The sequence below is a fragment of the Garra rufa genome, unplaced genomic scaffold (genome assembly GCF_049309525.1).
Source record: "Garra rufa unplaced genomic scaffold, GarRuf1.0 hap1_unplaced_002, whole genome shotgun sequence".
Lineage (NCBI taxonomy): Eukaryota > Metazoa > Chordata > Actinopteri > Cypriniformes > Cyprinidae > Garra > Garra rufa.
Genome location: NW_027394277.1, coordinates 5,698,574 through 5,723,796, shown reverse-complemented (window position 1 = coordinate 5,723,796; position 25,223 = coordinate 5,698,574). Strand labels below are relative to the sequence as shown.

Here is a 25,223-nt window from a genome sequence, read left to right as displayed (position 1 = left end):
ATATATATATATATATATATATATATATATATATATATATATATTATTTTTAAATACATTTTTGTCTACAATTGTATTTAAGTTTTAGTTTAGTTTTTTATGGAATTAGTTGAATTTGTTTGTATTTTCTGTTTTAAATTTAGTTTTTTAACATATTTATATAATTATTATTATTATTAATAACAATAATAATAATAATAATATTTTTTGTTTGTAAAAAGCATACATTTTTATATTATATGTCTTTTAGTAATGATTTTTATTTCAGTTTTAATTGTATTTTGATACATCAAGTTAAATATAAATATACTGTTTTAATATTTTATTTAACATTTATTTCAAGTAACAAAAACATGTTGTCTTTGTTTTATGCCCCTTTAAATGCAGTTTTCACTCCTGAAACTTTGGTGAAATTACTATTATACTTTTACAATATTTCGAATTTTTTTATTTTATTAAATTGCTTGAATTGGTTTATTTTTATTTTTATTTGTTAGCATTTTAGTAATTGTGAGTTTTTGTCATTTTTAATAGTTTAAGTGTTTGTACATATATATTATTTTTAAATGGTAAATTTTTTTGTCTAGAATTGTCTACAATTGTATTTAAGTTTTAGTTTATTTTACTACATCTAGTTAAACTAAATGAAAATGAGAAATGTTATAATGTCAACTAGCTGAAATATAAGTTTAGTTTTTTAAAAATATATTTTATTTTATTTCGTTTAAAATAATGTAAAATAATCTTTTCCTTTTTGTATAGATTTTTATTTCAGTTTTAAGTTTAATTTGGTACATCAAGTTAAACATAAATATTATGTTTTAATATATTTTTAACATTTATTTCAAGTAACAAAAACATGCTGTCTTTGTTTTATGAATAATATTTTATTTATATTATATTATATTTATTATAATATATTATAAATAATAATAAAAAATAAATGTTATTTATATATATATATATATATATATATATATATATATATATATATAACTGAAATATAAGTTTAGTTTTTTAAAAATAGATTTTATTTAGTTTATTTAATTTAAAATAATCTTTGTTCTAATTGTAGTAATAATTACCCTAATTTAAGCTTTTACTCCTAAACCTTACTGCATGTGTGTAGTCTTTGAGACTTTAAGTGAACTACTTTAAACAGTAGGAAGTTTAAAAAAGTGCCTGTTTAATGTCTGTAAATCATCACATACTGGCCTTAACCATGATTTTGAAGTGAGACCCCTGAAGCGATTCAATCAATCACGTCTGTAATGACTGATTTTGAAAAGTAGAGTTTATATGTTCTGAATAAAAGAGAGAAAGAGATGGATGTAATTAAATTACATCAGCATTAGAGATTAAAAATCCTTTTTTTCTTATTATTAAAGCCATCAATCAGCTTCTCATCACTGTCGTTCAAAATGCCCATCGCTGGTCGCCGTGGAGACCCTCTGCCCGTCGCCATGACAACAGAGGAGGCGGGTGGTCCTACATTAAAGATTAATCCACCTAATCAAGTGAAAATAAGACTATTTGTGTCAGTGGAGCTGAATCCAGTGCTTTGAGTGACCAGAAGATGGCACTACGACATTAAAACGCCTGCAGACTTCCTCAAAAGATGAAAATAAGAAAGCTGGTGCATTTCTGTATTAAGAATAGCAGGAGAAATAATGAGAAATTTAAGTTTTAAAGGTCACTTCTGGAGAAATCAAATTTCCCTTGATATTTTGAAATAAAAGAGTTCATTGCATGATGAAAACGCCCTACGCAGAGGAAGAAAAGATGCTTTTATTGAAGTTAAACAGCATAAATGAGTCATTCTGACGTTAGATGAAGATCACAATAGACTTTTATATCTCACAATTCTGACTTGTTTCGCAATTGTGTGTAAAAAAGTTTTTGCTTCTGCCATATCATTTATGAAAATTTAATTCATATTTATCTCACTATTATTTTCGCAGTTTATATCTGATTGAAACTCAGACGTGAGAAATATAAACTTGCAATTCTAAAAAGTATTGTTTGTAAGAAAAAAAAAGATTTATAAGATAAAAATTTAGAATTTTTTTATTAAAAATTTTTCTTTACAATTATGAGAAGTATGAATTGTGATACACACAGTCAATATTGCGAGGAAAAAAGTCAGAATTTGCAATTGAGAAAAAAAAGTGACTTTTTTATTTTTTATTTCATGCCGTTAATTTTTTAAACCACACATTTTGAGAAAAAAAGAAAGAATTGTGAGATAAAAGTTGAAATTACCTTTCATTTGTTTTTGGTGGCAGCAACAAATCTGACTTTTTTCACAATTTTAAGAAAAAAGTCTGAATTTTGATATATATATATACTCACAATTATGAGGGAAAAAAATAGTCACAATTGTGATTAAAAATGGAAAAAAAGTAAGCTGCAGTTCTGAGTTTATATCACTGTTTGTTTGAAATATTGAAACTCAAAAGTGTGAGATATAAACTTGCAATTCTGAGAAGAAAAGTCTGAATTGTGAGCTAGACTCACAATTATGGGGAGACAATTTAGTCACAATTGTGATTAAAAAATTAAACTGAAATTCTGAGTTTATATCACAGTTTGTTTGTTTTTTATTGCAGAATTGAAAGATTGAAACTCAGAATTATGAGATATAAACTTGCAATCCTGAGAAGTACAAGTTGCAATTGTGAGAAAAAAAGTCTGAATTGCGAGATATAAAAGTTGAAATGACCTTAATTTTTTATTTTATTTGGTGGCAGCAACAATTCTGACTTTTTTCACAATTTTGAGAAAAACTTGCAAGATTTATGAGATAAAAATATGGAACACTTTTTATTAATTTATTTTATTCTGAAATGACTTAGAATTTTTTCTTTGCAATTATGAGAAGTAAAGAATGAATTGTGATATACACACTCAATATTGTGCAAAAAAAGTCTGAATTTTGAACTATAAATTTGCAAATGTGAAAGCTACTTTTTTATTTCATGGCAGAAACAAATGAGACTTGTTTCCCTCACAGTTTTGAGAAAAAAAGTTAGAATTGTGTGTCAGAAGTGTTAGATATAAAAATGCAATTCTGAGAAAAAAAGTCGGATTTGTGAAAGAAAAATTAGAAATGTTTTTTTTATTCCAAGGCGGAAATTATTTTTTCATCACAATTATGACAAATTGTGAGCTACAAACTCAGATTTGTAAATTATAAATATATATTTTTGAGGAAAAAAAGTTTTTTTTTATTCCATGTTTGAAACAAATCAGACTTTTCCCACAATTTTAAGAAAAAGTCAGAATTGTGAGATTTATAAGTTGTAATTTTACCTTTTATTTTTTACTTGCTGGCAGCAACAATGCAGACATTTTTTTTCCCTGCAATTTTGCGAAAAAAAAAAAAAAAGTTTTTGTTTCCACCATATTATTTATTTAAAAAAATCAATAAAATTTTAATCTCACAATTGTTTTCGCAGTTTATATATCACAGTTTTTTCTGGCAGAATTGAAACTCAGAAATGTGAGATAAAAACTTGCAATTCTGACAAAGTAAAAGTAAGATTAAAAAGTTGCAATTAAAAAAACAGACAAAAACAAAACAGATTTATGAGATAAAAATTTGAAATTATATTTTTTTTATTTGGAATATGAATTGTGATATACAAACTCAACGTAGTGAAAAAACTCTTTTTGTGAACTACAAATTTGCAATTGTAAAAATAAAAGTTTTTTATTTTATTCCATGGCAGAAACAAATTAGCCTTGTTTCTCTCACAATTTTGAGAAAAAAAGTCAGAATTGTGAGATTAAAAAGTTGTAATTTTTTATTCGCTTTTTTTCACAGTTTTGAGTATGAATTTTAAGATCTAAACTTTATGATTTTATTTTTTAATGGATCAGAAACAAAGCACAACTCATCAATATTACTCCTTTTACATCAACCAATCAGAACAGAGCTCATTTGCATATGTAATGACATGTAGAGTGAGTCTTAAAGGTACGGTAACAGAAACAGTCTGTTGTATTACAGTAAGTGATCTATTCGTCATGATGATGATGATGATGATGAGAAATGATTCAGCACTGATTGGAAACCAGTCGCTGTGTGTGACAGAAAGAGAAACCCATAGCTAAAGGAAACGTGTGTGTGTTTCTGTGTTTCTCCAGAGCTGTCAGTCAGTTCTAGTGCGTGTTCATTTGTTCGTTCAGTGTTTAATTGTATTAGTTTAAATCTGTCATTTGTCTTTTGTGGCAGCGCTGTGAGAGTCAAACCCCTGAGCGTCTTTCCGTCTGTCTGTGTTCGTGAGTCGCTTTGATCTGTGTTTCTGCTTCTGTTCTGTATCTCACTACTGCAGATGATGAACTTTCACCTCCTGTTCTCTCTTATTCTCATTGTTTTCCAATTTTTATCTTATTTGTAAAGGCAGATGGCAATTGTACTTCAGTTAGTAACATAAACTAGCATTCAATAGTAACATAAGCTTACCAAGGCTGCATTTATTTGATCAAAAATACCGTAAAAACAGTAAAAATGTGAAATATTATTACAATTCTAAATAGCTGATTACTATGCAAATATGTTTTAAGATGTAATTTATTTCTGTGATGCGCAGCTGAATTTTCAGCATCAATTCTCCAGTCTTCAGTGTCACAAAATGCTTCAGAAATCATTCTATTATGCTTTTTTGCTGCTGTTAAAATGTTAAAAACAGTTGTGCTGCACAATATTTTTGTGGAAATCATGATGCGTTTTATTTTTCAGGATTCACAGATGAATAGAAAGTTCAAAAGAACAGCATTTATTTGAAATAGAAATCTTTTGTGACATTATAAATGCCTTTACCGTCAATTTAATGCATCCTTGATTATTTAAACTGTTGATTTCTTTAAAAAAAAAGAAAAAAAAAGAAAATTTGACTGTCCCCAAACTTTAAATGGTAGTGTAACTCACAGAATCTGTAAAATATTATATGTAAAATATAACTTAAATAAATATATAAGATAATTAATTTTATATTATTTTCTTTTATATTTATATTTAATAATGTAATAAATTATAACAATTATTTTATTCAAATAATGTATTATTTATTTATATTTTATATATTATTTTATATATTTTTATTTTATATATTTATTTATATTTATATATTATATTTATATTTATATTTTTATTCTTATGTTTTTATTTTATTTTATTTTATTCTTATAAATTTATAATGATATAATTTGATTTGACCTAGATTTTATTTTCATATTTTCTGCTTTCATATTAATTTTAGCTAAAATTTTTGTATTTTTATTCGTTTTTGATGTTTATAAATATGTCTGTATTGTTTTACTTAATTTTTATTTCAGTTTTAATTGTAGTTATTTTAGTACATGACGTTAAACGAAATAGATTTCCTAAAGTTTCTCATTTTCATTTAATTTGTTTTATATTTAATTTTTATATTTCAGGTAACATTTATTATATTTAAAGTGTTTTTTATGGCTTTAGTTTAAAAAAATAAAAATTAATTCAAAATATGAATAAAAATATAATAGTGTCTTAATGATACTAACTTAAATAAGAATAAAATAAATTATATAAAATTGTATTAAATGAAATAATTACATTTATTGAAATAAATGTTTACTTAAATAAAACAAAACAATCTTTAAAAAAAGTAATTTTTTTAAATTAGTTTTTGCTGTTTTTAAATGTCTTTGTTGTTTTAATTAATTTTATTTCAGTTTTAATTTTAGTTATTTTAGTACGTAAAACTAAATGAAAATGAGAAATGCTGCATTGGAAACTAGCTAAAATAAAATCCATTTAATTTTTTATATTTAATTTTTTTTTATTTCAGGTAACATTTATTATATTTAAAGTTTTTTTATGGCTTTAGTTTAAAAAAGTTAAAATTAATTCAAAATATGAATAAAAATATAATAGTGTCTTAATGATACTAACTTTAAGAATAAATTAGATAAAACTTTATTAAATGGAAATAAATACATGTTTTTACTTAATAAATAAATACATAAATAATCTTTAAAAAAATGTTAATTAGTTTTTGGTGTTTTTATATGTCTATATTGTTTTATTAAATTTTTATTTCAGTTTTAATTTTAGTTATTTAATACATGACATTAAAATAAATGAAAATGAGAAATGTTGCTTTGGAAACTAGCTGAAATAAAATCTGTTATTTTTTTTATTACTTTTTTATTTCAGGTAACATGTATTATATTTCAAGTGTTTTTTATGGCTTTAGTTTAAAAAAATAAAACTTTATAATATATAATAAAAATAAATAATAATAATAATAATAATAAATTAGATAAAACTTTGTTAAATGAAAATAAATACATTCAAATAAATGTTTAATAATGAATGAATGAATAAATAAATAAATAAAACTAAAAAAATCTTTAAACAAAAAAACAAAAGCAAAAAAAAACATGGTTTATTCTGTGTTTTGGTCATTTAAAATATATTTAATTTTTAATTTTTTATATTTTTTTTATTTTAAGTTAACATTTATTATTTTTTAAGTTTTTTTTATGGTTTTAGTTTTAGTTAACTATAATAACCCTGGTTGATGTTCATGATGTTTGGTGTGAATTTAGACTACAATAATTAATAAGTTTTATTTCTGAATGTTAAAAAAAGGCACTTTAAAAAGCGTAGTGTTTCGAGGTGTTTCTCTCCTGTCTGTTCTGTACTGTATCAGACGCTGGTGTTTTTAAGGAGGGATGGAGTGATAGAGACGGAGGTGTGATGGAGGAGATGGAGAGACGTGAACGGAGCTTGTTAGCTATCGATCGTTTTTAATGATCCTGCTCTTTCGTCTCAGAGGAGCGTTTAACTCCAGAGCCGTGGCTCTCACTCTCTAACCTGTCGTTCACACACTCGCTGGAGGTCAGCGATCCTTTATTCTGCTCGTTCAGACCGCCAGATAACCCCATGTTATTGATGGACGTCACATCTGACCGTAGCGTTCAATATGTAATCCCCAACGCCATGCATGGCCTGTAAAACAAGTCTGCTTTAGTGCACTTAAGTATGCAGTGTGTACTTACGTAATTGACTGATCATGTTACTGCTGTTGTCTTTATTGGTTGTGGATGTGTCACACCAAATTAAAATTAAACATTTTCCTTTAAACATTCAAATGTTCTCATCTTCATCAAATAATTGTATTGTATTTGTTTTACTTTTAGAATTGTCCAGAAAAAAATATAAAAATACAGAACACAAAGTTCTAAAATTTAGCTTATTTTTCTTGGTTCAAATTTTTATGTTATTTTATTGGCTGTTTTGATTTGATTTGATTGGCTTTTTTATGTTATTTTATTGGGTATTTTTATTGGATTTTTATTTATTTATTTTAGTTTAGTTATTGGCTGTTTATAAATGCCTTTTTATTTTTATGTATTTATTTTGCATAACATTAAATTTATTTATTTTTCCATTAAAAATGAACATTTTATCATCTTTATCAAATCATCAAATAATTGTATTGTATTTGTTTTACTTTTGGAATTGTCCAGAAAAAAATATTAGAATACAGAAAACCAAGTTCTAAAATTTGGCTTAATTTTCTTGGTACAAAATTTAATTTAATTTTATTTAATTTGTTGTTTTTGTTTTTATTTTATTTTATTTTATTTTATTATTGGCTATTTTTATTGGCTGTTTTATTTGCCTTTATTTTACGTTATTTATTTTATTGGCTGTTTTATTGGTACAAAATTTAATTTTATTTTATTTAATTTGTTGTTTTTATTTTATTTTATTTTATTTTATTTTATTTTATTATTGGCTATTTTTATTGGCTGTTTTATTTGCCTTTATGTTATGTTATTTTATTTTATTGGCTGTTTTTATATTTTATTTTATTGGCTGTTTTTATCGACTTTTTGTTTTTTATTTTGTTTTATTTTTATTTTATTGGCTGTTTTTATTGACTTTTTATTTTGTTTTATTTTATTGGCTGTTTTATTTGCCTTTATTTTATTTCATGTTATTTTATTTTATTGGCTGTTTTTATCAACTTTTTATTTTGTTTTATTTTATTTTATTTGCTGTTTTATGTGTCTTTATTTTATTTTGTTATTTTATTTTATTGGCTGTTTTTATCGACTTTTTGTTTTATTTTGTTTTGTTTTATTTTATTTTATTGGCTGTTTTTATTTGCTTTTTATTTTGTTTTATTTTATTTTATTTTATTGGCTGTTTTTTATCAACTTTTTGTTTTGTTTTATTTTATTGGCTGTTTTTTATCGACTTTTTGTTTTATTTTATTTTATTGGCTGTTTTTATTGGCTTTTTATTTTGTTTTATTTTATTTTATTGGCTGTTTTTATCGACTTTTTGTTTTATTTTGTTTTTATTTTATTTTATTGGCTGTTTTTTATCAACTTTTTGTTTTGTTTTATTTTATTTTATTGGCTGTTTTTTATCGACTTTTTGTTTTATTTTATTTTATTGGCTGTTTTTATTGGCTTTTTATTTTGTTTTATTTTATTTTATTTTATTGGCTGTTTTTTATCAACTTTTTATTTTTTGTTTTATTTTATTTTATTGGCTGTTTTTTATAGACTTTTTGTTTTGTTTTATTTTATTTTATTTGCTGTTTTATTTGTCTTTATTTTATTTTGTTGTTTTATTTTATTGGCTGTTTTTATCGACTTTTTGTTTTATTTTGTTTTGTTTTATTTTATTTTATTGGCTGTTTTTATTTGCTTTTTATTTTGTTTTATTTTATTTTATTTTATTGGCTGTTTTTTATCAACTTTTTATTTTGTTTTGTTTTATTTTATTTTATTGGCTGTTTTTTATAGACTTTTTGTTTTATTTTATTTTATTGGCTGTTTTTATTGGCTTTTTATTTTGTTTTTTATTTTATATTATTGGCTGTTTTTTATCAACTTTTTGTTTTATTTTATTTTATTTTATTGGCTGTTTTTATTGGCTTTTTATTTTATTGGCTGTTTTTATTGGCTTTTTATTTTGTTTTTTATTTTATTTTATTGGCTGTTTTTTATCAACTTTTTATTTTGTTTTATTTTATTTTATTGGCTGTTTTTTATCAACTTTTTGTTTTGTTTTATTTTATTGGCTGTTTTTTATCGACTTTTTGTTTTATTTTATTTTATTGGCTGTTTTTATTGGCTTTTTATTTTGTTTTATTTTATTTTATTTGCTGTTTTATTTGTCTTTATTTTATTTTGTTATTTTATTTTATTGGCTGTTTTTATCGACTTTTTGTTTTATTTTGTTTTATTTTATTTTATTGGCTGTTTTTTATCAACTTTTTGTTTTGTTTTATTTTATTTTATTGGCTGTTTTTTATCGACTTTTTGTTTTATTTTATTTTATTGGCTGTTTTTATTGGCTTTTTATTTTGTTTTATTTTATTTTATTGGCTGTTTTTTATCAACTTTTTATTTTTTGTTTTATTTTATTTTATTGGCTGTTTTTTATAGACTTTTTGTTTTGTTTTATTTTATTTTATTTGCTGTTTTATTTGTCTTTATTTTATTTTGTTGTTTTATTTTATTGGCTGTTTTTATCGACTTTTTGTTTTATTTTGTTTTGTTTTATTTTATTTTATTGGCTGTTTTTATCGACTTTTTGTTTTATTTTGTTTTGTTTTATTTTATTTTATTGGCTGTTTTTATTTGCTTTTTATTTTGTTTTATTTTATTTTATTTTATTGGCTGTTTTTTATCAACTTTTTGTTTTGTTTTATTTTATTGGCTGTTTTTTATCGACTTTTTGTTTTATTTTATTTTATTGGCTGTTTTTATTGGCTTTTTATTTTGTTTTATTTTATTTTATTTGCTGTTTTATTTGTCTTTATTTTATTTTGTTATTTTATTTTATTGGCTGTTTTTATCGACTTTTTGTTTTGTTTTATTTTATTTTATTGGCTGTTTTTTATCGACTTTTTGTTTTATTTTATTTTATTGGCTGTTTTTATTGGCTTTTTATTTTGTTTTGTTTTATTTTATTTTATTGGCTGTTTTTTATCGACTTTTTGTTTTATTTTATTTTATTGGCTGTTTTTATTGGCTTTTTATTTTGTTTTATTTTATTTTATTTTATTGGCTGTTTTTTATAGACTTTTTGTTTTGTTTTATTTTATTTTATTTGCTGTTTTATTTGTCTTTATTTTATTTTGTTGTTTTATTTTATTGGCTGTTTTTATCGACTTTTTGTTTTATTTTGTTTTATTTTATTTTATTGGCTGTTTTTATTTGCTTTTTATTTTGTTTTATTTTATTTTATTTTATTGGCTGTTTTTTATCAACTTTTTATTTTGTTTTGTTTTATTTTATTTTATTGGCTGTTTTTTATAGACTTTTTGTTTTATTTTATTTTATTGGCTGTTTTTATTGGCTTTTTATTTTGTTTTTTATTTTATATTATTGGCTGTTTTTTATCAACTTTTTGTTTTATTTTATTTTATTTTATTGGCTGTTTTTATTGGCTTTTTATTTTATTGGCTGTTTTTATTGGCTTTTTATTTTGTTTTTTATTTTATTTTATTGGCTGTTTTTTATCAACTTTTTATTTTGTTTTATTTTATTTTATTGGCTGTTTTTTATCAACTTTTTGTTTTGTTTTATTTTATTGGCTGTTTTTTATCGACTTTTTGTTTTATTTTATTTTATTGGCTGTTTTTATTGGCTTTTTATTTTGTTTTATTTTATTTTATTTGCTGTTTTATTTGTCTTTATTTTATTTTGTTATTTTATTTTATTGGCTGTTTTTATCGACTTTTTGTTTTATTTTGTTTTATTTTATTTTATTGGCTGTTTTTTATCAACTTTTTGTTTTGTTTTATTTTATTTTATTGGCTGTTTTTTATCGACTTTTTGTTTTATTTTATTTTATTGGCTGTTTTTATTGGCTTTTTATTTTGTTTTATTTTATTTTATTTTATTGGCTGTTTTTTATCAACTTTTTATTTTTTGTTTTATTTTATTTTATTGGCTGTTTTTTATAGACTTTTTGTTTTGTTTTATTTTATTTGCTGTTTTATTTGTCTTTATTTTATTTTGTTGTTTTATTTTATTGGCTGTTTTTATCGACTTTTTGTTTTGTTTTATTTTGTTTTGTTTTATTTTATTTTATTGGCTGTTTTTATTTGCTTTTTATTTTGTTTTATTTTATTTTATTTTATTGGCTGTTTTTTATCAACTTTTTATTTTGTTTTGTTTTATTTTATTTTATTGGCTGTTTTTTATAGACTTTTTGTTTTATTTTATTTTATTGGCTGTTTTTATTGGCTTTTTATTTTGTTTTTTATTTTATATTATTGGCTGTTTTTTATCAACTTTTTGTTTTATTTTATTTTATTTTATTGGCTGTTTTTATTGGCTTTTTATTTTATTGGCTGTTTTTATTGGCTTTTTATTTTGTTTTTTATTTTATTTTATTGGCTGTTTTTTATCAACTTTTTATTTTGTTTTATTTTATTTTATTGGCTGTTTTTATTGGCTTTTTATTTTGTTTTTATTTTATATTATTGGCTGTTTTTTATCAACTTTTTGTTTTATTTTATTTTATTGGCTGTTTTTATTGGCTTTTTATTTTATTGGCTGATTTATTGTCCTTTTTTATGTTATTTTATTTTATTGGCTGTTTTATTTTATTTTTTGTTATTGGCTGTTTTTATTGTCCTTTTTTATGTTATTTTATTTTATTGCCTTTTATTTTACTTGTTAATTTTTATTTTCGATTTTCTTTTTTTTTAATTCTATCTTTATGGGTAATATAATCGTGAATTTAACATTCACTCTTTTCCCTAGTCTCTAAACATACAGTCTATAGTAATTATCCTGCGTGTGTTCAGCATGTTAAAACAGTCAGGTTAGCGTGTGATTTTGTCATGTGACGGATAAATGTTTTCTTAACTTTGTCTCTCTTAACTCACCAGCTGCTGTAAACTAGTTAGCCAGTGACTTCTGGTTAGTTTTGGTAAATGAAGCTCGGCTGAACTCATCTTTTGAGTCGTGTCTCTTATTTTGTTCTTTTCCAGCCGTCAGAATTCATTTGATTGTCGCCGTAGAGCCCAATAATCTTTGTGCAGCTCCAGATCGATAGCGCATCTGAAAATGACACGTCTGTCTCTCTTTCTCTGCTTTTCTAATAGTTTTGTTTGTTTGCAGCTGTCAGTATTTACATTCATTCGGTTCCTGTCAGCAGAATTAATACCTAATAAAAGATACGGAGCGCACGGATGGACGGACGATTGACGTTTTCTATTTCATACGGACTTGTTAACTGGCGTCTTTAGTCTGTATGTGTGCGAGAGACAGAGATGGAATAATTGTGTGTTCAGATGTGCGGCCGCTCTGTATAATACTTAATAGAGCTGCGATGATGCTATTAAACCCATTGGAGCTGAACCAATGCGTGAGAAGAGTTTCAACCACACACACCCACAGAAAAAAAGAGCAACCTGTGTTTGATTCTTGCTCTTTAGTGACTGATTTTATTGTTTGATTTGTTTCATTTCATCATTTTCTCTCCCTCGTGTCATTCAAAGCTGTACAGTAGCACGCAAAAGGAGATGTTTTGAAAATTTGTGAATGAAATGTAACTCAATGGGGTCCAATATCATCTTTTGTGTTTCACAGAAGAATGAACGTCAAACAGGTTTAAAATGACAAGAGTTTGAATAAATGATCATTATTTTTGGATAAACTGTTCCTTTAAACTTTATGACAACATTTTTACATGTGGTTGATTGCAAATAATTAAAAGACAAAACACACTTTGATCCTGTTAACAGGATTTTTATTTTATTATTTTATTTTTGATTTTTTTTATTAATTTTTAAAGAAATAATAAAATGTTATAATTTAATTTAATTTTTTAATTTTATTTTTATATTTTTTTTTTATTATTTTATTAATTAAATGTAATTAAATTTTTTTTTTCAATTTTAGTTTAAGTAATTATTTATTTACATTTGTTTCAATAAATGTATTTATTTTCTTTTAATAAAGAGTTTCATCTAATAATTTTAATTATTTTAGTTTGGTTTTATAAGTAAATTAAAATTATTTTTGGATAAACTGTTGCTTTAAGCTCTATGACAGCATTTGTGGCTTGAGGTTGATTGCAAATAATAAAAAAAAAAGAAAAAAAAAATTTTTAGGACACACTTTGATGTTAACAGGTTTTTTGTTTTATTATTTTATTTTATTTTATTTTTTAATTTATTTATTTTTTAATTTAATTATTTATTTATTTTTTTTTATTTTTTTTTTTTTTCAATTTTAGTTTAAACATTTATTTACATTTGTTTCAATAAATGTGTTTATTTTCATTTTAATAAAGAATTTCATCTAATATTTTTAATTTATTTTTCATGCTAGTAACATGCTAATCATGGGAACAACATGTTAGTAACACCCTAGCAACCACCCCAGGTACACTAGCAACCACATAGCAACACCCTAGCAACGACCCAAAGTACTTTAGCAACCACATGGCAACACTCTAGCGACCACCCAGCGTACCTTAGCAACCACATGGCAACACCCTAGCAACCAACCCAGGTACCCTAGCAACCACCCTGACTACCTAGCAACCACATAGCAACACCCTAGCAACGACCCAAAGTACTTTAGCAACCGCATAGCAACACCCTAGCAACCACCCCAGGTACCCTAGCAACCACATAGCAACACCCTAGCAACCAACCCAGGTACCCTAGCAACACTCTAGCTACCACCCAGAGTACCTTAGCAACCACATAGCAACACCCTAGCAACCAACTCAGGTACCGTAACAGCTGCCCTAGCAACCACCCTTGATACCCTAGCAACTACATATCAACACCCTAGCAACCACCTGGGTACCTTAGCAACCACATAGCAACACCCTTGCAACCACCCTGGGTACCCTAGCAACCACCCCAAATACCCTAGCAACACCTTAGCAACCAACCCATGCTAGTAACATGCTAAAACATGTTAGTAACTTGCTAATACTGCTAGAATAGTGCTAGCAACTTGCTAATTCATGTTAAATCATGCTAACAACATGATAAAATATATTAACAAAAAGCTTTGACCCTTTTTGCTCTAAACTTCAAGCTTACTTATTTAAACTACTTCAAACTTTCTAGCTAGGCTTTTTCAAGCCAAATTAAAGATTGTCTACAAACTTTACTCATCTAGTTTTAAATTAATAATTAATTTTATTTCACATAACATTTATTTTATGCAACAAAAATGTTTTAAAACATGTTTTAACAAGTTTATAGCATGTTTAAGTAGTTATTTTAGCAGATAAATAGTTTAAAAGCTCTAGAGGAAATGGAGTCATAATGTTCGTCTCAGAAGAAGAAGAAGAATATGTTTAAGTACAATATCAGTGTATATTAGTAAAGAGCTCAAAGACTCTGAGTTTAATCTGAGTTTTAAATGGCAGTGTTTTCTTTGTTTTGTGTCCAGGATCCTCCTGCAGCAGGATTACGGTTTCCTCACAGACATCAACGTGTGGCATCCGTTCGTGACGATCGGCGTTTATTCCTCCACGCTGTCCGCTGCCATGAGTAACCTGATCGGAGCGTCCCGCATCCTCTACGCTCTGGCCCGCGACGACCTGTTCGGTGAGTGACCGCAGACGCTCATAAACTCTAATCTGTCAGTCACACAACACACACGATTATGTCAGATGTAAACTGTGCTGTTCTCGTTAATTATAATCTTATTGAATTTGCTTCACCCTCTAATGAGCCTCATCTGTATAAACATTTGTAACCTCTGATGTTTGTAAACAGCTCTGTGAAATATGGAGGAACTTACATATGAATCTAATAAAAAAAACAGAAGAAATTATAACATTTAATTTATGTGTAAATAATAAAATATACTCATTTTATTTTATTTATGACATTACAACACATTTAACCTCCAAACTCTTATTACCCTTATGCATAAAATAAAATAATTATAAATAGAAATATAAATTTTGCTTATAATAATAATAATAATAATAATAATATTAATAATATTAATAATATTAATACATTTAAAATAAATAAATTAATAACTTATATTCTTTAAACAATTATATTTTATTAGATTGTACTCTTGATTTTTATATTATTTCATTAATAAAATTATTAAAATATACTAAACTATGTGAATTATTAAAAAAAGGTAGGCATTTTGTATTGCATATATTCCAGTTATGCAAAAGAAAAAAAATAACAAATTCTTCTTTTATTATTATTATTATTATTATTATTATTATTACAATTATAAATAATAATTTAAATTAAATTATTAAAATATACTAAATTATATATGTAAATTATGAAATATAAATAAATAATTAAAAATATGTTTTATTCATGACATTTCGACACATTTAACCTCAACTCTTATTAACGTTATGCAAAAGAATTAAATAAAAAAATAAGATAAAGGTAAATGAATAAAATAAAATATAATTTCTGCTTACTATATTATTATTATTATTATTATTATTATTATCATCATTATTATTATTGACAATTAATACATTTATAAAAAAAAAATCAGTATTTTATTAGATTGTCTCCTGTTTGTTATATTATTATTATTATTATTAATAATAATAAAATAATACATAATTAATACAATTATTAAAATATACTAAATTATATGTAAATAATAAAATATATATTCTGCTTATTATTAATAATAAATAAAAAATAAATACATTTATAAACAATGTTTTTTAAACAGTGATAATTTTATTATATTGTGATCTTTATTTTTATTATTATTATTATTATTAAAACAATGAATAATAATTTAATTACTAAAATTATTAAATTAATTATGAATTATTAACTATATATATATATAAATTGAATTATATTATATGCCAATATGTTTGTTTTTTTTTCCTATAAAATACACTGGTAATGTTTAAGAAAAAATCCCTTTCATCTAGAAAAAATTTCACAGTGCAAATAAATAAATATGTAAACAATTCCCGTTACTGTCTGAAAGCATGTGGTTTAGTACTTTAGTTTGTTTGTGTGTGTGTTTCTCTGGTGTGATGGATGAATATGTGGATGTGCGAGTGATTGATTCTCCTGCTGCGGTGGGTTTGTTCACCTTCAGCTGTTGATCTGCTGATAGAGGTTGTCTGATGTGGAAATATGAGTTGCGATCATATGGGCTGAGTCTCGTGTCTCTCTGTCTCTCAGGACGCTTTCTGTCTCCAGCCAAACACACATCTGCCAGCGGGAACCCCTGGGTGTCTGTCCTGATCTCCTGGATCCTCGTGCAGGTGACGCTTCAAATGAGTTTATGAATAACACTGATTGTCAATCAGCTCACGTCTATGAATATAGTTGTTTTCCGTCTTTGCATGCTCAGTTTTATTTAGAAACATGCCCCTCCCATATTCATTATTGCCACACCCATATCTAGGATGCCCTGCCCATATTCAACATGCCCCTCCCACAGGGAGTGCCACATTTTAAATGTCCCCGCCCACATTCTGAATCTCTTTTGCTGCTTTTAATGGTTCTTTTGAAGGCAATTCTTTAATTAGTTTTAAACTGGGATCCAGGGCCCCTAAAAAGGCCCTGAGAAAGTCTGCGGAAAGGCTTAGAAAAATGTCCTGAAAAGTCAGTGGAAAATGGTAAAAAAAAAAGAAAGGAAAAAAAACCCTAATATATATAATGTAATTAAGATTAAAGTAAATAAATAAAAAAACATTTAAAAACATTTTTTTTTATTAGATTTGTACTCTTGATTGTTATATTATTATTATTATTATTATTATTATTATTGTTGTTGTTATTAAAGTAATAATTAATAATTATTAAAAAATACTAAATTATATGTAAATTATGATATATATATTCTGATTATTATTATTAGTAGTAGTAGTAGTAGTAATACATTGAAAATAAATACATTTATAAATAATGTTTTTTAAACAATGATAATTTTATTACATTGTGCTCTTTATTTTTTATTATTATTAAAACAATAGATAATAATTTAATTACTTCAAATATTAAATTAATTATGAATTATTAATATATATATATATATATATATTTATATTTAAATACATGTTATGCCAATATTTGTTTTTTCATCCATATTCATTTCAAATATTAAAAACTCTCTTTCAGTGTTGATGCTGTTAACAAAAAGCAACTAAAAACATTTTCATTAATTGAAATATGAAATCAAGCTAAAACTAAATCAAACAAATATTAGATAAACATTATATAAACTGAAATGTAACTTAATTACTGTAATGTACAGCAGGAGTTTTAATCTAGTTTCTAATAAGTTACTTTTATTTTATTAGTTTTATTGTACTATTAGTGTCATCTATTTACCCTAAAATTCGGGTTCGCAAATCATTTGATTCAATTGAATTGAATTCAGTAATAAATGATTTTATAAAGTCATCCTGAACTGAGGATGGTAGTATTTGAGGGTTTTTGGCTTCAATAGATTGAAGTTCCTGCTCTACATTACAGTGTGAAAACTGCCATATGCTTCTCATTTCTCCGTTAAATTAGCATATTCATAATCTCATTAGCATGTTCATACCCTGTTATTGCAAACTTTGTAATTTTCTCACACATTTCCTTTTCATCAAACAGAAACTCGTTCTACACCTTCCCATCTCTCTCTCTCTCTCTCTCTCTCTCTCTCTCTCTCTCTCTCTCTCTCTCTCTCTGTCACGGAGTCATTGGTCTCTGATTGGTTTAAAGGTTCTTTGACTCCCAGAATACTTTGTGATTATGAGGGAGCTGCTGCCATTAGACACGAAGAGCAAGATGACACGACCTGGAACAGAAAACACATTTGCACACACACACACACACACACACACACACACACACACACACACACACACTCGTGACCTGTGCTCATGCACTAATGCTTTGTCACACTGTCTGATCTGATCTGCACTATTAAACTTGCGATAACCTCCATTAGTGTTTCACACACACAGAAGAGATGTATTATAAGTATAAACTACAATTTTTTATATTATATTATTTTTTGTATTAAAAACATATATTTAAATTGTAATATTTTTAATATTTTTACAACTTATTTATTTCTACAACATCTTATATTTTATAATTATATACATATGTTTAATAAGTATAAACATTTTTTTAAATATTATATTATTTTTCGTATTAAAATATATATTTAACAATATTTTAGTATTTTTTATATTATTTTTACAAAATATTATGTATTTTATAATATATACAAATGTATTTTAAGTAAACAATTTGTAAAAAAAATTGTATCAAATGTCACGTTTAAAAATATTTTAGTATTTGTTTATATTATTTGTACAACTTATTTTTTACAAAATCTTATATTTTATAATTATATACATTATATACATATGAAATTTTTTGTTGAAAAATATTTATGAAAATATTTTAGTATTTTTTTGTTATTTTTACAACTTATTTTATTTTTTATAAAATCGTATATGTGACCCTGGACCACAAAACCAGTCTTAAGTCGCTGGGGTATATTTGTAGCACTAGCCAAAAATATATTGTATGGGTCAAAATTATTGATTTTTCTTTTATGCCAAAAATCATTAGGAAATTAAGTAAAGATCATGTTCCATGAAGATTTTTTGTAAAATTCCTACTATAAATATATCAAAATGTAATTTTTGATTAGTAATATGCATTGTTAAGAACTTAATTTGGAGAACTTTAAAGGTGATTTTCCCCGTATTTTGATTTATTTGCACCCTCAGATTCAAGATTTTCAAATAGATGTATCTCAGCCAAATATTGTCCTATCCTTACAAACCATATATCAATAGAAAGCTTATCTATTGAGCTTCATATGATGTATACATCTCAGTTTTGTAAAATTTAACCTTATGACTTTTTTTGTGGTCCAGGGTCACATATATATATATTTAATCGTTATATATGCATATGTATTATAAGTAAAAACATTTTTTAATATGACAGTGTTTTTTGTATTATAACTATTAACATTTTTACTTTTTTTATATTAAAAAATATAATTAAAAATATTGAAATTTTTTTTTAAATATTGTCGACTTAATTTATTTTTACAAAATCTTATATCATGTATAATTATATACATAGGCATTATAAGTATAATTTTTTTAAATATATTTTTCGTATTAAAAATGTAATATTTAAAAATATTTTAGTATTTTTTTATATAATTTTTTTTTATATATATTTATATATATAGTGGGTCTGGCGCTCATAAGTGTATGGTGACTCAGCAGATTAAAGCCGTGGAAGTTTTCCAGCCGCGTTCCCGACGTCCAAAAACACGCTTCCAGAAAGCCTTTTTCGGCAGAAATGCGTGCGTTTGCTGCGTCCGACCCTGACTTTGTATGAAAACTCCACCGCTGCCGCGTTCTGCCTCATAAACGCACAATTTATCCTCAACACTTAAAGCAGCCCTGCGTTATATACGAGGTCTTCAAAGAAGAGCACTCAATATGAGGCATAATGCTCAGCCAATATCTTAATAACACTCGCTCTAAATTATAGCCGCGCTCTCACACACACACAGAGGCTCGTTAGACACGGCATGTGTGTGCTTTAATGAGAGAGGAATAAAATATAGTGAAACAAAGGCTCTGTTCCAAAACCTAAACCCTCAAAAGAGCATCACCCGTGTCCTTCCAAGACATGGCCGTCCCACAATGCACTGCAGCATTCAATCAATACTGAAAGTACTGATGCATATAGATGAATCTAATAAATAATGGACTATTTTATGCAATATTCATGTGCAGTGTGTTTTTATGGTTGTTAGAGCTTAGAGACACAACAGTTGCTGCCAATAGTTTAAGTTTTAGTCATTTGCTTTTGTAATTTTTCTTTACCATATTGTTGTTGCATTAAATTTGAATGCGAAAATCTTACTTTAACTGCCTGTTATTTATATACCATTATATAAATATTTTAATGTATATTGAAAATGTATCATTAAATTATAAAACATTTAATATTTTAAAATATTTTAGTATTTATTATATAATTTTTACAACTTATTTTATTTTTACGAAATCTTATATATTTTATAATTATATATACATATGTACTATAAGTATGTTTTTATTTTGTTTAATATATTAGGTTTTTGTATTGCGAAATGTAATATTTTAGTATTTACAACTTGTTTTATTTTTACAAAAAATTATAAATTTTATAATTATATATACATATGTATTATAAGTATAATTCTTAATTTGTCTAATATATTATTTTTGAATTTAAAAAATGTAACATTTTAAATAATTTTTGTGTTTACAACTATTTTATTTTTACAGAATCTTATAGATTTTATAATTATATCTATGTATAAGTATAAACCATTGTTTTGTATTAATGTAATATTTAAAAATGTTTTAATTTTTTTTTATATTATTTTTACAACTTGGGTTACAAAATCTTATATAATTTATAATTATATGTACATATGCATTATACGTATAAAAAATGTTTTAAATAGTTTTGTATGAAATTAGTATACCGATAACCGATATTTTGAACCGATAAATACGGTATGCCTGGTGTAAAAATTAAAATGTCAAAAATATACAATTTATAGAATAACAGGGGCTCTGACAAAAACTTTCTTTACATGCTTTTAAATTATTTTATTGGCAAATCGGTTTTGGAAAATGATAACCATGAAAATGCTTAATACCGGCACCGATAATCGGTCAACCCTAATATATTTCTATATTTTATAATTTATATATAAAGATATATATTTATTTGAATTTTTTATATTTATTTTGATATTTATATTTTTAGTTTTCAATCTTATTTTAGTTTAAATTTACACACTAATGTAGTATTTATTAATATTTTTAATAAATAACGTTTTGAATGTATAATTGAAATGAATATTTATTTTAATGTATATTTTCTTTCAGTTTTCACTGTGATTTATAACTCAAGTCTGTCTATCTATAGATAGTTATAGATACAGATATATAGATTTAAAAAGTGTATATTATAAATATAATGCATTTTAATATTTAATTATTTTATCCTCAGTTCTCATTGTCATTTTAGCTTGTTTTACCTTATTTGTCTTTATTTGTCTGTTATCTATATACTACTATAGTATTTAATATTATTATATATTTAATTTATCTTTATTTGTTTTATTGTTTTTTTATTTTATTGGTTTTATTTTAATTTAATATAATTAAATTGAATTATTTAATGATTTAATTTACTAAATCTTCAAGTTTTTAAGATCTTTCATCTAATATTTAATTTAATTTAATTCAGTTTAATTTGATTTAAATTAAATATATTTAATTTCATTTAATTTAATTTAAATATATTGGTTTTAATTTTATTTTATTTTATAATTTTATTTACCAAGTCATCATGTCTGTCAGGTTTTTCATCTAATATTTAATTTGTTTTGATTGGTTTTAGTTTAATTCCTTCAAATGTAATTATTTCGTTTACCGAATACTGTTTTTAACAGTTGTTTAATTTAGTTTAGTGAAGTGTAGGTGAAAGTGACATTTCTTCTTCTTGTCTTTCTGTCCTCAGCTGGTGTTGTTCTCTGGGAAGCTGAACACTATCGCGAGTATCGTCACCATCTTCTTCCTGCTTGTGTACGCAGCTGTGGATCTGGCCTGTCTGGCGCTGGAGTGGGCGTCTGCACCGAACTTCAGGTATAATAATAAATATAGCTGCAAGCAGCGATTACGGGCCCAAGCCATCGAAGGGCTGTAGCGCAGTTCAGAGCAGAAAGAACAAAAACAGCAAATATTCTGAAACCAATCCTGGCATTGAAATCCTCAGATTCAACATGAGCCAAGGAATTCACAGACACCAACTATTTTCTGACAAACTGTGCGAAAGTTAAATGCAAAAATGGTAATTTTTCTTTGGCATAGATCCTCAGAGCATGGTTTTGTTCAAGCAGTTCAATTGATCAAAGTTTGGCCAAGATATAACCTCTGAACCAATTTTGGGTCAACCTTGTTAACTTTGCGACAGCATAACTTTTGAACAAAGATGAATAAAAAAAAATGTTCAGTAATTTCTGTGCAGCTCAGTCCAAAGATCATCTGAGCCAATTTTGGAAAGAATTGGATCGATTTCCTAGGAGGAGTAGCAAAAAAACAGAATACTGTACTTTTCAAAATGGCGCTATTGTAATGGGTGGAGTCTTAATGTAAGCTACCGATTGTGATCAGCAGGATGAGAGGAATCAGGTTTACTAAGTTTCTTTTTTCTAGAATTAACCATATGCACAGATTACTTCCTTGTTTTAGACAAACCAGCTCAGTCATTTCCGCTCAACTGTACTGTGCCGTAATAGAAGTGTACTTTGCTCATTTTCTCTATGGGATCCATTCATAATCGAAGAAATGTTTAGTTTGTCTAAGAGGACCAAACGTCCATGTATACCGTTTTAAGAATGACCCGAGTTTAAAAACAAACAAACAAGTAAATCGGCTCAAAATGCGTGGGTCATTGCTATGATTGACAGTAATAACCGGACAAAACATCTGACAAGCTGATGTAAAAAAAGAGCTGTGCATTAAATGATTCGGACTAAATCCAGAGTAACTAAACTACAGCAGTAACATGTTTGTGTTGGTTAAACATAGGCTATTTAATAGCTTTTACGGTTTAAGATAAAGCTTAAAAGATGTAGATATTAAATTATATAAAGTATTTCAAAGTCATATCGATTCATATTGAGTGCATTATTTAATTCTTATACCATTAATATTTACCTTATTTCATTTGTAGCGAACTATTTAGAAGTATTTAAATAATTCACCCTTATGGGCTGTTTGTGTCTGAGCTTATTTATTTATTCATTTATTTGAATGACTTTCTGGACTTGCTATACTGTATACTTCAGTGCGGTAAAAGTACTACAATTTATCATACTAGTAATTTTATAATAAATCGAAAAGCAAGACGTCTTGAAAAAACTAGGGAGTTGAAATGGCAGCTGCAGCCAATGATTGACCCTCTGCTGCCATCTTCTGGTTATATGAGTAATTTCATGTCATTTTGTTCTTAAAAAGACATTGTTTTCCATGAAAATATATTTTTTTATATATGAAAAGTGAATCTTTAAAGGGAATTTTATTCCACAGCTGTAGAGTTGAAAAATAATAACGGCTTTAAAATATTACAAGATTTTAAAAATGTGTTCATGACTATGAAGGCAAGTTATTGATTATCAAGAATACGATTAAGATGTCCTTGAAGAGAAGTATCGCTAGCTAGCTAATGTTAGCCTAAACACGTTATGATAGTGTTTAGCTGTCAGCTTTTAAATGTACAACTATGCAGCTACTCTCCGCTGCATTTAACCCTCAAAGACCGAGACAGCTGCCCACAGCAAAAAATAACTATTGTTTTTGAATCTTTAATAACTTTTGAACCGCTAATCTAATTTGAATGCTTTCAAAAAGTCTCTTTTCTTTTTCCGTAGTGAGCGTAATTACGTCATCACATTTCCTCAGCACTGATTCGTCAGATCAAACCAATGAATTTCGGTCCTCTGAGCCAAACAGGAACTATTGTTAATGCTTAGTCCCACCCCTGTGCCCAGATTGTTGCCCGGACTGTTATCTATTCAACCAAAAAACAAAGGTTTTGGTCTTTTGAACCAGCGATTAGCATATTTCTTTGCAAATCTGCAAACAAACGCATAGTGAAAGTTAGGTGCGTCTTGCGTGCATGAAAACAAACGCAAACACACTATATTTTTCTGTTGCACTCGGTATATTTCTCTCTCATTTTGTGTGTAATTCGGACTGTTTATATTTTTGTTGCACAAGACAATTTGTGCAATTGTTTTCACTACTTCCTACACTGTTCGTGTTTATTGTTCATACTCAGATTAAGAATATATTTATCTAAAAAAAGTAACTTTTTTTACTGTGTTTTTCTATTATATAATATGTTTCTTCCATGTCTTTACTCCTGAAATGTTTCTGGACGACTCTTTATTGTCAATAAACTAAATAGGCCTGTTTTTCACTAAAAAAGTGCCTATAATAATTTGGAAGTGTAAAACACCTAAATACAAATTTCTAAAGAAAACAAATCCAATCTTCAGGAGTTTTTGTTTGAGTACACAGTAAAAAACCTAATTGTTGCTATTGTTTTTCCTAAAGTTCTGGAAATTCACTCATTCTTAGAGAAAACCAAAGGAAAATTGTAATTTTAAATTAGCTAGACATAAAGTTCTTATGTTTATAATGATATGACAAATGCTGACTGCTAGAATAGGTCTGAAAAAAACAAAGAAATGTACAGGTGCCTCAGGTGCCCCAAAAATCTTCTAGGTCTTTAAGGGTTAAATGATATGTTGTTCAATAATATGAAACTGAATGTTCATGACGATATCATTATTTACGATGTTGCAATTCTTCTTCTTCTTAGTTTCTGATAAGAACGAGGCAGTGAAGTCTCAAGAATGCCCACCTATATATATATCACATATAAAATGAGCTTCAGCGGAAGTTTAGGAGCTGGATTATCATTATGCAGAAGTTCTAAGGAACACTCCGTGCATTTGGTAAATTAGGGGTTCAGGAGTTATTACCATTTTAATGTTGAATTTTTGAACTAGTGGTGGCGCTATAGAGTTGGTCCTAGAGACCCCAAAGTTGGTCAGATCACTATTCTTGGTCATCACTACAAGTGTGCCAGATTTCACCAATTTCCTATGTTCCCTTCATAGGGCTGCCATAGACTCCCATTGGACGAAAATAAGAAAACCTTTGGGCTTGGCTCCTAATAACAATGAATATAACAACATAAGCGTCCTGCATTCTGCATCTTAATCCATATTGATCATCTGCTGCCCTTTTGATTCGAGGCCAGAGGTCAAGGTGAAACACTCCTGCTGTTCTCCACAGCTGATTGGCCGAGAGTGTGCTGGAGGCGGGGCTTGTCTAAGTTGTTTGTTATTTGTTTGTTGTGTCTGCAGAGGCACGTTAGATTAAAAGCCATTTAGTGTTCACATCCCCAGAGACACGGCCGTGATTAGCATAGTTAATTTAGCCGAACCACTCCAGAGTTTATCGGCGACGTGGGAGAGCGCCGAGATTGAGTGTGTGTGTGTTTGGATGTGAGCAGGGAATTGTTCTGCCTGCAGTCACAGGAAATCAGGCAAAAGAGAGCCGTGTGTGTGTTTTCTTTTGTGTTTTTACTCTT

General features: G+C 26.1%; 1 protein-coding gene across 1 annotated transcript; it reads left to right on the top strand.

Moving 5' to 3' along the window:
• Positions 1-1,421: 1,421 nt before the first annotated feature.
• On the top strand, positions 1,422-25,012 carry LOC141305339 (solute carrier family 12 member 9-like). The gene is made up of 6 exons (XM_073832455.1): positions 1,422-1,517; positions 4,238-4,284; positions 14,449-14,606; positions 16,200-16,282; positions 21,579-21,703; positions 24,997-25,012. Exons 1-6 carry the CDS (start codon positions 1,422-1,424, stop codon positions 25,010-25,012), a joined length of 525 nt encoding a protein of 174 aa, XP_073688556.1.
• Positions 25,013-25,223: the final 211 nt, after the last annotated feature.

Coding starts and splice junctions, on each gene's coding strand:
- LOC141305339 (XM_073832455.1), top strand. CDS start 1,422: ATGCCCATCGCTGGTCGCCGTGGAGACCCTCTGCCCGTCGCCATGACA. Junction 4,285..14,448: donor CTTTCCGTCTGTCTGTGTTC/GTGAGTCGCTTT, acceptor TTTTGTGTCCAG/GATCCTCCTGCAGCAGGATT. Junction 14,607..16,199: donor GGCCCGCGACGACCTGTTCG/GTGAGTGACCGC, acceptor TCTGTCTCTCAG/GACGCTTTCTGTCTCCAGCC.